This window comes from Triturus cristatus, chromosome 11 (assembly GCF_964204655.1).
Source record: "Triturus cristatus chromosome 11, aTriCri1.1, whole genome shotgun sequence".
NCBI lineage: Eukaryota > Metazoa > Chordata > Amphibia > Caudata > Salamandridae > Triturus > Triturus cristatus.
This window is the reverse complement of record NC_140594.1, coordinates 849,830,465-849,844,642: the sequence shown is the minus strand read 5'-3', so window position 1 is coordinate 849,844,642 and position 14,178 is coordinate 849,830,465. Positions and strand designations below refer to the sequence as shown.

Sequence of the window (14,178 nt, the reverse complement as noted above, 5' to 3'; positions counted from 1 at the left end):
ACATACAACTGAGGGGACACTACACAAAGAATGTACCCTATGGGAAAGGAGTGCACTGTTGTCCCAGTTTAGCTCCCCGTGTGGGCATGAAAAAGCACTTGGTGACGTCACCCCAAAACCCAAGCTGTCTAAAGAGCGCTGTGTTACATTGATAACTTGGGTGTCTGCTGCAAAACCAGAAAGTTTGCAGCAAGACAGAACTAATTTGCCCGTTATAGATGTACATGTTTTATGAATTTTGAGCAGCCCCCTTTTTGTAGATTAGAAGTATTTAACACCTGTAGTGTGTATCTGGGAGTTCAGTTTACCTGGTGCCAACTGGAATGGAGCAAGAAATGCTGAACAGTGGTTACTAAGGGTGCCCGGGACCCTCATGCAAGAAAGGAAAATAGGTCACCGTCCTTGCTTTGGAAGTAAAACACCTGATTGGAGTGATCAAGGCCCCCTTCACACCCATGGGCCCTGGTGTCACTGCACCTGTTCACCACTCATAGCTGTCGCGAACTGTGAATGTCTTTCACTGCTTCTACCTTAAATATTTGGCGCAGTCAATAGGAGAAGCATAAAAAACGACCACATGCAAAAGTAACCTCCATAGAGGTACACGGGGTGCTCCAATGTGGCATGGGCAAGGTAGAGTCAATTTGCAGTCTTCAGAAACATTACCAGAGACAGCTCTTGAGATTAAATTCATCAGTCCATTTAAAGGCAGTTCATCTGGAGCTGTAGATGATGCCTATATGGAGTGTGGTGTTATCTACCACAATGAAAGGTCAGTGACACTAACTAGTATGGAGTGTCTGGGTCAGACCTCCACTTGCCAGAGAGGTTGATTCCTTCACTTGAGCAGGGATCAAAAGTGGCTAACCATGCTTCAGTTAATCCAGCCCTACCAACATGTCATCGTCTCTTGCGAGGTATTCGAGGAGTGTGCCATAACACAACTAGTGTGCGTTTCCATGTGGCTGCTCGAAGGATCCTGGCACAAAAGTGACTTTCACCTTATTTTGAGATGTGTGATTTGGCGCAGCATCAGCATAACTGGGACTTGCACTTGAAATGCAGGCGATGGGAGAAAATGTACACTTTTTCGACTGGTACGTTTACTTTCTGCAATGGGGGCCGAGTCCGGATAATCAAGTGGTTGTTTAGAGCCTTCCGAAAGAGCTATAAGCAAGCTGTCTTATTTGATGGAAAGGTACCAGAAGGGCATCGGAGGATTGCAAGAGAAGCTTCCTGCCTAATAAATCGTTTAATTAAGGATGAAATTATTATGCATGAACTAGATCGGACTAGTGCAGACGACATTACTGTGAACACTTGCTTCGATGAGGGTCTGCATCTAGGCACGGGATATTGTGCGCGAGTATAGAAAACTAATTGGGTTCTCAGACCTATTGACATTATTAAAGGCATGATAAGATAATCGAAATGCATATTGACCAGCATTAGCAAAGCCAATATGTCTGGCGTTGACTGCTTGCGTTTTGGCTTCGTCAATGCTTTGTCATGCTTTTTTTTTTTTTATTCTTTTTATTAAACATACTCGACATAGAGGTACAGTTACATTCAGATCATTTACATGGAACACAGCAGAACCAAGGTATACATACATAGTAGGATGGTAATTGGAGGTTACGGTGAGGGGGAACTATCACTTTCGGGGTCGCCTGGGGGGGTGCAAATGTTGCCACAGTATGCGTTCCAGGGAGCCCAGATCCTTTTTTCATGGTTTTTAAAAAGAACTTTACTTTGGTGGGGCTGCCGGGTTCTCGCTAATATAAAAAATAAATATTGGCAACAAAAAAAAATTGGGGGCCACACAGCACACTTTGCCGTCCCTGGCTGAAATGAGAACTACTTTGTGTGGATGTGCGATTTGTGAAAGAGCAGAATGCCATCACTTGGTGAACTCAAAACAGCTTAAGTGGGCTGTCCCATGCTGTAGTGCAGTGATACTCAATGAACAGCCTGGGTGGGAGTGGGCATGCAGCCCTCCTGAACTTTAGATGCGGCGCCCTGGTAAACAGCAGCACTGAGCTGCTGTTCGCTCGAATCAGCCCTAATATTAAAAAGATGTTGAGTAAATGGGCAAGCATTTATTTACAGCCTAATTTAAGTTAAAAAGGGAAATAACTAGGGTGTCCTGCACCATTTAACTTAAGGAACACCTTCGTTTTTAAATACCATAGTGAACTGTCAGTTGTTATTTTCACGCTGCGAGTGGGTGGGGTTGCGGTTATACATGGACAACATAATAGTGTGTCGAATTAAACACAAGAGAAGGTTTTGTACAGCACACGTCCTGAAGTCATGTATTTTGAGGTCATTTTTTATGGATAATGAAGAAAAAGGAGGTAAAGTGAAATAAAACAATTGCCTAGGATCACAGTTTGGTCAAGTGGGGAAGCCGGGATTAATCCCAGGTTTTCTGATTTCACAGTATGCAATTCATTATTTATATGTACATGCTTCGCTTCCCCTATGTACACCTTACATTTCTCCCCCTGATAGAATTGTGTGATCTTCTTTGGGCCCCTGGAAAATGTTTGCGAATACCCATGCTGTAGTGGGCGGAAGAAAATTGTGAATGACACGAACACTAGACCAGTAAGTAGAATATATAGTAAAACCGAAAAAATGGTGGCTTATGTCAAGACTAATAATATAAAAAGGCCGAAAGAATCAAAGCGAAGGTTGGGGCTGGTTCCTGCTATCTGTTGCTTAAACTCCACACTTGCTAGGTAACCAGGGCAGGATCAGGTTTCTGTTGTACCCGATATTTTTTGCATGTGGAGACACCAGTCACGTTTCTAAAACCCCACCAGCAGAGCCAGCTTCCCCTCTCAGGTCACAGCAGTGGCAACCTTTGAGATGGCCAGCACCGAACAGATCTGGAGTCAAAGAAAGTACACGCACCCCTGCGGCGCCTGCGAGCTGCATTTGAACATCACGTCTCTCTAAAAGACAAGGAGACTTTGAAGCCCTATTGCGCCTTCGTTAACCACTTTTGTGCCTTTCTCCCTTTACTGTGAAACTTGGTCCAATTTGCACATCAAAACCCTTTGTCATCTGCATTTTTTCCCAAGACTTCCCTCGGCCAGTGGGGAGAAAATCAACACAACTGAGGCAACTGCTCCATGCCCACAGAAGAGCAATAGCCAGCCGGCCTCCGGCTAACTAGCAATTTGCTGCATGAAAGCAGTCACAGATGGGTGTTTACAGGCCAGGGAAATAAAACAATTTGCTGCAGAGACTTTCTGGCACCCAAGTGTTACCTGCATCTGTTTCACACTAGAGCACTATCTGGGCAGGGTTTCCAAGTACGGTATAAATGTATTATTCCAAGAATGCCCGAACAGCTCGTGAGCCATCCGTAACTAAGTTTATCGAATTACAGGGTTTCTTTCCACAATTCGGCTTGTGATAATGTTCAGCTTCGGGAAAAGGACACTTGTCAAACAGGTCAAACAGCTCGATTGTTGACGGTGCAAACCTAGGGCGTACAACGTACCTCCAGCTTCTCCCCCTGATAGAATTGTGTGATCTTCGGAAAATCGTCTTTTAGCTATGGATGCTACCTCCTATGCCCTATTAAACACCCTCCATTCCGGGGAAGACAGCCAGTGCAAGTTCACTTTTATTGCCATCTTGCCAAATTTTACAATGGGACATAATTTTGGATTACGCTACCGCACAGAACTCGTGACTTGCACGCTAGTCCATTCCCCTCACCCCCTTACCGGTGGATAAAATCTTCATTTGCAACATAGATTGTACATGCAGCAAGGAAATAAAAATCAAATCAATCAGCAATATGTAGTCGGGCCATTCGGCACAGAAGAAGCCACACCATCTAACATTTACACATTTGTTTTTTGCAATGGATTGTCCCATGAACTGATCTTTTTATGTTTGAACAGACCAGCAGTCCTTGCGTTTAGCAGTACCCCCCCCCCCCCCCTCAAGTGACAGATGGTCCCCTCCACATGACAAAGGGAGGCGCTGAACAGAGAGTTGGCAGCCATATTTGAGAGAACAGCACTTTATTGACCTAGTATCCATATACAACAACACTACAGTCTTGGCTCGCACTCGTTCTTCCTAAATTTAGTTTCAGCATATATTTTATTTTTCTCTATTTATAAAAAAAACACACCTCCTAAATTCGAGTCTTGGTCCACCACTTAATAAAGCAATAACAAAATAATAAGAAAATAAAAAGTTAAGTGCTCGTCACCAGTGTTCCACAGCAGATACACAAACGTGGTAAAACGCCAACATGAAAGAGCAGAAAAAATATGGAGTACTGTATTTAGTTTGGAAGCGTTTCACTGCCCCTGGAATCATTCCGGCGCCAAGGGTTCCTTTTTAATTAAAAGTACGAATCCGAGAGGGGGCATTTACAACACCCTAATATACATATATCAGCATTGAAGGCATAGATGTGCTAATTGCAGAATCTGCTTAAGTGTTCCACAGAGCCCCCCGCCCATTCCCCATTCAAATGGAAATGTGCCCGAAGCCCACATTCAACTTCCTTCATGGAAGGCAGAAATTCAGGATCCGCAGATATGGCCAGCTCTGCCACTCCCTTCCCAGGTTTGCCGATTGTTAACGTGCACTTTGTGCACGCAGCTTGAAAACGAGGCTGGTCGGCATTAGTTTTCTTTTTCAAGACTGTTGCAGCTGTGTTTATGTTGGTACGTACAATGGCGCCTGTACGCTTTCCTAAAACTACGTGATAGATAGCATGCTTGGTTCTCGCACGTTTTCTTTTAAACAAACGTTTCCCATATGTTCCTCACTGATCAGGGCAGCCAAATTTCCTCGTGTGACGTCACTTCACAATGGTGACATAGGATGATGCGATTTCACACAAGGAAACTGAACTGCAGCAATGTTCAGGCGTGTAACGTCACGGCAGGTTTGAAACACTGAGCGCAGTTCTGCAACAATGAGGAATTGGTAATCACTACATTCACTTCCTTATGAGACGTCACTTCACGAGCGTGACAAGTGAGGAAGTTAATCAACGGTGTGAATTTAATTGCTGGAACGTATCTTCCCCGTTGGCCTACTGGGCAATGTTATGTCACAACTGAGAAGTCCATAAAGAAATGATGTATATTTAGCCCCAAAAAGGCCAAATAAGTAGTTTTACACAGTAGCGAAGGAATACCACCCGCGGCCGTACAAAGCCGAAGGACGCCAAGACAGGCTGCTGAATGCCATCCAAAAAGTCACAATGCCAACCACCAAATGTTGTGTCCTTACCAGGGAATGAGGTCCAGGTCTGTACCATCCATTGTGAAATACTGCTGCGCACCCACAGAAGAGCTTTGCTACAAAGAGTTGTACCCCCTATGTTTTTTTCAAAACAAACCAAGTCACACGTAAAAATGTTCCATCACACTCAAAAGGTGAAATGTTAACAGGTAGGAAAGTCCACGCTATTTACTGGAGTGCCATCTACAGGAGTCGTGCAAGAAGGCACCAGTGCAGGTGCCACCTTCAATCACACTGTCCATTCCAGTAGGGCATGGAGGATCAGGCTGCACATGTGGCCAACCAGCAGGTAGGTAGGACTTTGTTGAAGATCCCTCAAGGGCATCAACCCTTCTTCACCAGGGCCTCCACATGGATTTGGTGTGGCTGGTGGATGGCATGTCTGCTGTTCGGCCAGAGTCCTGGGGGCTAGGGGAAAGCAAGCTGCGGTCGCTCTCAGTCTCGTCCAGATCCGAGCAGCCATCTTCGCTGGAGGGGGCCGGAGAGAAAGCAGATGCAGCCATTGAAGCATCTGGCGACATCCCTTCGCTGCCAGAATCCTCCGACAGCACCTCCACAATCAGGTCCTGGAAGCCGCCCTCGTTCAAAGGCATGGACTCCAAAAGGTGATTAAGCAGCTCAGCGGCCACATTGGCATCAATGCCAGGGCAGCTGGAGACAAACGTGTGGACTTCGTGCATGCACTGGATATACCCTGCGGCAAAACGCTCACTGGCTTCCCGATGCATCTTGTCAGTCTCTGCAGAGAACAGAAATATAAACAGGTAAACTTACAGATCCTTGAATGTCAAAATGAGTTACAAAGAAATACACATTTAATCTAACTACAGAGAAAATACCAACAGGCCCTTCTCTGCCCCTTGTGTGCCAGCGCCTCGCCTACCTAGGTTGCCTTAATCTCTCAGAACAATTGTTCACCCTACACACAAAGTCAAAGGCATCTGACGCAATTACCTTTGTTGCCTAAGTGATACCACCATGAACTGTTGCAAATATTTACTGAACAGAAAAACTAGAGGTTAAGGGTTGGGATATGACCGGGTACCAGTGAAGTACATCTATGTACCAAGGTCAGCATACTCGAAACTGAATCACTAAGCTGAAGCCTGTGGACTCTTGATGGTGGACCACTTAGCTCGCACCTGGGTGTGAAAACTGCAGTTAAAATTTGACTTTTCTAATGGCTTGTCTAAGACCCAAATTATCGCCCTTATTGTGAACACTATGGACATGGGAATCATGTACAGGCAAAGAGAAGGGAAAATACAACCATCAGAGGTGGCTGGACTGGGATCAAAAGAGCATTTCAGTTTACATTTTTAATTTAAAGATATGCTAACTTTGTGCCATCCCGTATACATTAAATAAGAGGGTGATCGTACCGCAGAGCAGCACGTTTGAGAACTCACCAGCAGACCGCCTATGTAAAATGCCCTGGACACGCTTTACTGTGAGCTCCAACACCTCGGCATTCTCCATCTTTGACTGGAACTGAGGGGAAACGAGAGAGCAAGTCAAAGCTAACCTGCACCACCCACAGCGCTTTACAAGAATCAGAAAACATGTAGCGTCACATACCACTTTATTAAACAGTGCTAGGAAGCTCGCCTTGCAGCATTAAACACATCTTTATATTTAAGATGTGGGAGACAAAAAAAACATCACTGTCAGCTTTATAACAGTCAGAAGCCAGCTGGCACAAAACACTTTCGGGAAGTAAGCCAGGGGGCCTAGGGTATCAAAAACCACTGTACAGCAATGCCAGTACACCTGTCAGCCCAAGAATACCATATATATGTGCCAGGGCGCCGGCAGCTTATTTAATAAGAGAGCAAAAAGAACTGTGTCCCTCAATAAAGCTTTTCAAAGAAGAGAAGCAGGAGGCACACAGCCCCAAAAAGGTACATGGTAATAAAAGAAAGAGACAAACGACTAACACTTGATACTCCTACAAATACTCAAGAACTCAACACAACTTAAGAAGAACAAACACGGGACAACTCCGAACCCGCAAAACATTTTAAAGTCGTGGCAATGGGATGACTGCTCCCCCACAAGAGGCAAGTCGGGCCACAGGTAGCCCACGACAAGGAACTTCAACTTTACCAAGCCAAGGGAAGACAGCATGCCCAATGCTATGAGTGACAGCGCACTCAGGCCACCAAATGGCCGTTCTCCCACAACACAATAGGACAGCTCAATCAAATGGATGCAGCCCCATGCCACCAAAAGATAGCTCGCCCACAAAGCCGATGCCAGCCAAAAAAATACTGCTGTGCCTTTTTTGGGGGGTATTCCAGTCAAAACAGCTAAGCAACTTCATAAATACTCTGTTAAGTGCAACGTCTTGCTTACTAAATATACAACGCCTCGGAAATCACACATCTGGGAATGCCTACATAGGTCAGCAGATCATCACATAATTTTCCCACAGTACATATTACATTCAAGAGGCACATGCAACCTTTTGCGATGCACAGGGCTCCTGCATGAAGCACCACAGGCCTTCCTTCATACGTGACGCACCAGGGATTTCCTGGCAGCAGCATGCTCGCGCAAGATGTGCTCCCAGCACCGCCCCCATCCTCCCCTTAGAAAGCTTGATGCTTGGCGGTCTGTACCTCACTGTCAGCCAGGATGAGGCGAAGCTCCTGGAGGCTCTCATTGATCCGGGCTCGTCTCTTCTTCTCCACCAGGGGCTTCCTGGTCTGCAAAAGGCAGATAGAAAGGGGTAGTGAGCACTGGTCCAGTGGCCTTGTTACAGATGCTAGGGTCTACTACAGTGGATGAGTGGGGATATGGAGACGAGCATGGGTGCTAAGATGTATAGTAATGGGCAGTGCGCGGGGTCGTGGAGCAGATGAGGGCATGTTTTGAAGCAGTGGTGGTACACCTGGAGTGGGTGCACAGGGCAGTGTTCTTTAGCTACAGTGGGCAGTACAAATATCAGATTACTTTATTTCACTCCATGTCATCGGTGACACCATTTGCCAGTCCAGGGCTTTTCGATAATACCATAATGCCTGCAGGGAGGGAGTTGTAGGCTTGGCTTAGTTGAGCTAAGCCAGTTAGACTTGCACATCTGAAAACGATGATTTATAAACAGAAAGGTTAGGGTTGAAAATGGTGTCCTCTGTGACACGGAGTTGTCTGGTAGCCTTAATGGGCAAGGGCCCCGAAGCAACCGCGGGCAGGGAGGCCGGGGCTCCGCTTGCTACAGTGGGTAGGTGTCCTAGCGGGCAAGGCATTGCGGGCTGCAGTAGGCTAGCGCTGCGGTGGACAAGGCTCCGGAGCGGGCAAGGGGCAGCAACCCTTGCGCGACAGAGGGCAGGTGCTGGACCCGGAGGGGGCTGCAGCGGGCAGGACTTTGTTTGGCTGAGGCCTCGGAGGGTACGTTTAGGAGCAGTGGCGGGGGCCCTGGGGCAGGCGGTGCTGAATGGACATAAGTCCCGCAGCGTCAAGAGTTCCGAGTCTGTTGTGGCTCGGGTCTGGTAGAGAAAATGGAAGGGGCAGGGGGGTCCACTTTTAAGGGGGTCTCTCAGTTTTGGATTTGCAGTAAAGCGTTCCTCGATCGCGGGTTTAGGGATCGGTTGATTATACAGTCGCCTGTTATACGGGCCTCACACACACTGGCACAAGCAGCTTGTTTACCTTCCGGTCTCCACGAATTTCCAGGTGATCGTCATCCTCCCTATCAGAGCCGGGCCTGGGCCGAAAGGACGGAGCCATGAAGGAAGACGAAGAGCGCAAACACAATCCAACACTGCAGGCGGCAGGCAAACACGGTACTGAGGCCTGTCACTGATCCGGGCCTACACCGAGGGTAGCGGCGGAGGGGAGGGGCGCGGGAGGAGCCGGGGCAGGGAAGGAGGCGGGGGATAGGGGTCGAATGGGAGGGTCCAAGCCGGGGAGGTAGAGGGAAGGGAAAGGACGTGAGGAGGAGGGCTTCGCTTTGACCAGGTCCTCCATTGGAGTGCGGGGAGGGGGAGCTGTGTGCAGCGGGGAGGTGCGAAGTGGGAGAGTGAAGAGGAGGCAGGGGGCGTCGGATGGGGAAGACCCTCACTGCCTCAGGCGGTGTGGAGGAGGGCGTGAGAGAGCAGAGATACTTCCTCAGTAAAACTGGGAGGCAAGTTCAGGCTCTTCGTAGGGCTATTACCGGAGACCAAATGCAGCGTTAAAGTAAACATGACAGCAGCAGTTTCACGCAGAGAACTTCCGAAATCCCTCTCGCTTTGATCTGTAAATGAGCAATCTGCTTGTGTCTTTAAGTGAAGTCTTCAAACCGAGGGCTATTTTTAGGGATACAAAGCACAACTTGACACATAACTGTGTGATCCAAATCTGACTGCATAATTATTTAAAACAACCAACGTTGGGTACATATCAGTGGCGGCTACTTCCCTTTGAAAGTGGCGAGGCTGCCCTTTGAAAGTGGCGCGGCTACCCTTTGAAAGTGGCGCGGCGTAAATTGTAGCCCTACATTCATCAAGCAAACCCAGCAAGCCAGTCTTACTCGAGCGGGTATTTGGCTTTATTGCTCCCTAAGAATTTGTTTTGAAAAATTGGCCCAAGCATGACATTTTACGGTACTTTTACCATATACATTGCTAACATGCCATACTTTTTAAATTGGCACTCAGTGCCAGGGCCACAGAAATTAGGCGGCAGGGTTGGGTCAATTTAGGCGGTAAGTAGATGTTAACTTATGGCCCCCCACCAGGGTCAACAGGTGCAGCCGCGGTGCGCAATGTTCACGGCAGCATTGACTGGACGCTCACACCGTGTAGTATTGAGCGTGGACTGCAGCTCCGCCTACCTATATTTATATTCACTGAAAAAACCATAGGTTTCAGGGGCGTTATAGTTAGCTGGACATTTCCCTCGTACAAAACCCTAGAAATTCCCCCGTTATAGTTAGTTCAGCTAACTATAACTCGCGCCCCCGCAATGCACTGCTGATGACGTCCCATATTACATCACTCATGACATGGTCAGTGACATCACTGATGACATCTGAAATGACATCACTGATGACGTCATCCATGTGATAAATTAGTGCTTCTTCTCACACCCTTTGATATACTCAATCAAAATTTCAGACGTCTAGTCTCAAAACCATAGATACTCCAATACCAATAACTACATACCCACTCATTGACTCTTAGATCTACACACACATCCACTCACTCACCTATACAGTCACTCATACTTACAGTCACTCAGTACAGGACTATCATATGCATTTATACACCTACATAGACACTCACACACCACCAATCATCGATAGAGGTACTCTCACACCTAGTCAGTCATGCAAATAATTAAGCACACTCCCATTTACTCACCTATGCAGTTATACACACACAAGAACACTTACTCATAAAAATAGTACCACATTCTTACGCTCTTATACAATCACTGATACAAGCACACACTCATCCATACAGCCACTCTAACTATCACACACACTCACATATACCCACTTATATACTCTTACACACATATATACTGCCTTTCACATATGTAGTTACTCACACATGTACCACTGAGATATACATTGAATCACTAACACACCCATACATACACTCACCCAACCATACACTCCATCACAGATGCGCTCTTAAAACCATGCACCCATAGAATCACCCACTCCCACATGTATGCACAGAGTCACACACACACACACCCCACCCACACAAACACTCAGGCACCCAAACAGCTACTCAGACAACCAATCAATAACCCATAGAAACTCTCATATAGCTATTCACAAAACCATGCAGTCGCTTATACACCAACAGACAGACAGATACAGATATTCACACAGTTTAGTCACTAGTCTGGAGTAAGATACGTTTAATGACTCACTTATAGAGTCAGTCACGCACCTACTAAATCATCCATTCACACACTTATACACCCACTTATTCTTCCATAGGTTTTTCCCTATATATATATTAAACATATTTAAAATTTACAGACACACACACTCACTGGATGACGTCATCAGTGATGTAATTTCAGATGTCATCAGTGATGTCATCAGTGATGTCACTGACCATGTCATTAGTGATGTAATATGTGACGTCATCAGCAGTGCATTGCGGGGGCGCGAGTTATAGTTAGCTGAACTAACTATAACGGGGGAATTTCTAGGGTTTTGTACGAGGGAAATGTCCAGCTAACTATAACGCCCCTAAAACCTATGGTTTTTTCAGTGAATTTCTAAGGTTTTTTAAATGCCAATTCCTAACTATATCAGGCCTGAAACCTATGGTTTTTTCAGTGAATTTCAAAGGTTTTGTAAATGACAATTTTGAATGTATTAATTGTTATACTGATTTTTTTTATACTGATTTACTATATTTTTTAACTATTTATTTTTATATATATATTTTTTAAATTACATTATACATTACAATACAACATATACTTTCTCAGAATGAATTACTTTAGTTTAAATACTTGGCAAATAGGCAACAGACTTTTAAGTACAGTAGTTACAGTTGTTGCAATGGGCAACACAATTTCAAACACAAAGCAACATTGAGCTCAATGTGAATTTCTAGTGAAATGCTATTAGTTACTTTATGGATTACTTTTCTAACCACAGGACTGGATCCTAGATTCAGTCCTTGGACATCTCCTGTAAACAGTTGAGTAAAAGCGCTTTGGTTACAGTAGTTATTTTTAAGGAATATTATTGTATTTTAAAAGTTGACACTTAGAAATTTTTTCACATAGAATCACCAATGTTATCCTATGGCAGAAAAATTCACTTAGCAGGTAAGTAGTGTTATCATTACTTTTTCTTACTCAGTGGTGGATCCTGGATCCAGCACTGGCCAACCTCCTGTAAACAGTTGAAAGAATGTGTTTAAGTCATACAGACGATTTTTTAGGAATATTTTTAGTTTGTGAAAATAGACACTTAGAAACTTTTCTGGTGAAAACCACACAATGGATTCCTATGGAAGGAAATACAAGTTACTGGTAAGTACGCTTAGAATTACTCTTCCGGGTCAGTGCTGGGCTAAAAGATGCAGCCCTGGGTTCTCTCCTGATAACAGGTGAGTAAATCGGAATTCGTAGTTCGGCTGATTTTAGAGGAATATTTGTATGTTTCAAAAATGGACACTGAAAATTTTCTGGTGAAAACCACACAATGGATTCCTATGGAAGGAAATACATGTTACTGGTAAGTACGCTTAGAATTACTTTTCAGGGTCAGTGCTGGGCTAAAAGATGCATCCCTGGGTTCTCTCCTGATAACAGGTGAGTAAATCGGAATTCGTAGTTCGGCTGATTTTAGAGGAATATTTCTACGTTTCAAAATTGACACTTAGAAAATTTTCTGCTGAAAACCACACAATGGATTCCTATGGAAGGAAATACAAGTTACTGGTAAGTACGCTTAGAATTACTCTTCCGGGTCAGTGCTGGGCTAAAAGATGCAGCCCTGGGTTCTCTCCTGATAACAGGTGAGTAAATCGGAATTCGTAGTTCGGCTGATTTTAGAGGAATATTTGTATGTTTCAAAAATGGACACTGAAAATTTTCTGGTGAAAACCACACAATGGATTCCTATGGAAGGAAATACATGTTACTGGTAAGTACGCTTAGAATTATTTTTCAGGGTCATTGCTGGGCTAAAAGATGCAGCCCTGGGTTCTCTCCTGATAACAAGTGAGTAAATCGGAATTCATAGTTCGGCTGATTTTAGAGGAATATTTGTACGTTTCAAAAATGGACATTTAGAAACTTTTCTACTGAAAACCACACAATGGATTCCTATAGAAGGAAATGCAAGTTACTGGTAAGTACGCTTAGAATTACTTTTCAGGGTCAGTGCTGGGCTAAAAGATGCATCCCTGGGTTCTCTCCTGATAACAAGTGAGTAAATCGGAATTCGTAGTTCGGCTGATTTTAGAGGAATATTTGTACGTTTCAAAAATGGACATTTAGAAACCTTTCTACTGAAAACCACACAATGGATTCCTATGGAAGGAAATGCAAGTTACTGGTAAGTACGCTTAGAATTACTTTTCAGGGTCAGTGCTGGGCTAAAAGATGCATCCCTGGGTTCTCTCCTGATTACAGGTGAGTAAATCGTAATTCGTAGTTCGGCTGATTTTAGAGGAATATTTGTACAATGGTAAAGGAAGGGGGTGGGGCCTGAGGTGACGTGTGCAAACACGCCCTGTGGCGCGTTTTAAGTTGGGGAATTAATTCCTCTTCAATCCTGCGGTCCCCTGGGGGCCAGCTAGCCCACCAGGTACCTCCAGTATGCGTCAGGGAGCTGTGTTGCAGAGCGGTGTTCAGAGGCCACGCCCCTTTTTACAACACTCTGCAATGCAGCTCCGTGGCGCTTCCTGGAGGTACCTGGTGGGCTAGTTGGCCCCTAGGGGACCTCTGGATTGAAGAGGAACTAATTCCCGAAATTAAAACGCGCCACAGGGCGTGTTTGCACACATATCACCTCAGGCCCCGCCCCCTACCTTCACCACTGTGCAAACGCGCCCTGTGGCGTGTTTTAAGTTGGGGGATTAAGTCCCCTTGAATCCTGAGGTCCCCTGGCGGCCAACTTGCCCACCAGGTACCTCCAGTATGCTCCAGGGAGCTGCATTGCAGAGAGGTGTTCAGAGGCCATGCCCCTTTTTACAACACTCTGCAACGCAGCTCCGTGTCGCTTACTGGAGGTACCTGGTGGGCTAGTTGACCCCTAGGGGACCTCTCGATTGAAGAGGAATGAATTCTCCAACTTAAAACGCGCCACAGGGTGTGTTTGCACAGTATCACCTCAGGCCCCGCCCCCTACCTTCACCACTGTGCAAACGCGCCCCGTGGCACGTTTTAAGTTGGGGGATTAAGTCCCCTTGAATCCTGAGG

At 45.6% G+C, this 14,178-nt stretch overlaps 1 protein-coding gene across 1 annotated transcript; it reads right to left on the bottom strand.

Annotated features, from left to right (window-relative positions):
* Positions 1-4,029: 4,029 nt before the first annotated feature.
* Positions 4,030-9,269, bottom strand: LOC146785523 (transcription cofactor HES-6-like). Its single transcript, XM_085634648.1, has 4 exons — positions 8,941-9,269; positions 7,911-7,997; positions 6,699-6,780; positions 4,030-6,028 (listed from the first exon to the last, which is right to left on the bottom strand). Exons 1-4 carry the CDS (start codon positions 9,016-9,018, stop codon positions 5,625-5,627), a joined length of 651 nt encoding a protein of 216 aa, XP_085490774.1. The 5' UTR covers positions 9,019-9,269; the 3' UTR covers positions 4,030-5,624.
* Between the last annotated feature and the right edge of the window lie 4,909 nt (positions 9,270-14,178).

Coding starts and splice junctions, on each gene's coding strand:
- LOC146785523 (XM_085634648.1), bottom strand. CDS start 9,018: ATGGCTCCGTCCTTTCGGCCCAGGCCCGGCTCTGATAGGGAGGATGAC. Junction 6,781..7,910: donor TCATCCTGGCTGACAGTGAG/GTACAGACCGCC, acceptor GTTTCCCCTCAG/TTCCAGTCAAAGATGGAGAA. Junction 6,029..6,698: donor TTTACATAGGCGGTCTGCTG/GTGAGTTCTCAA, acceptor TGTTCTCTGCAG/AGACTGACAAGATGCATCGG.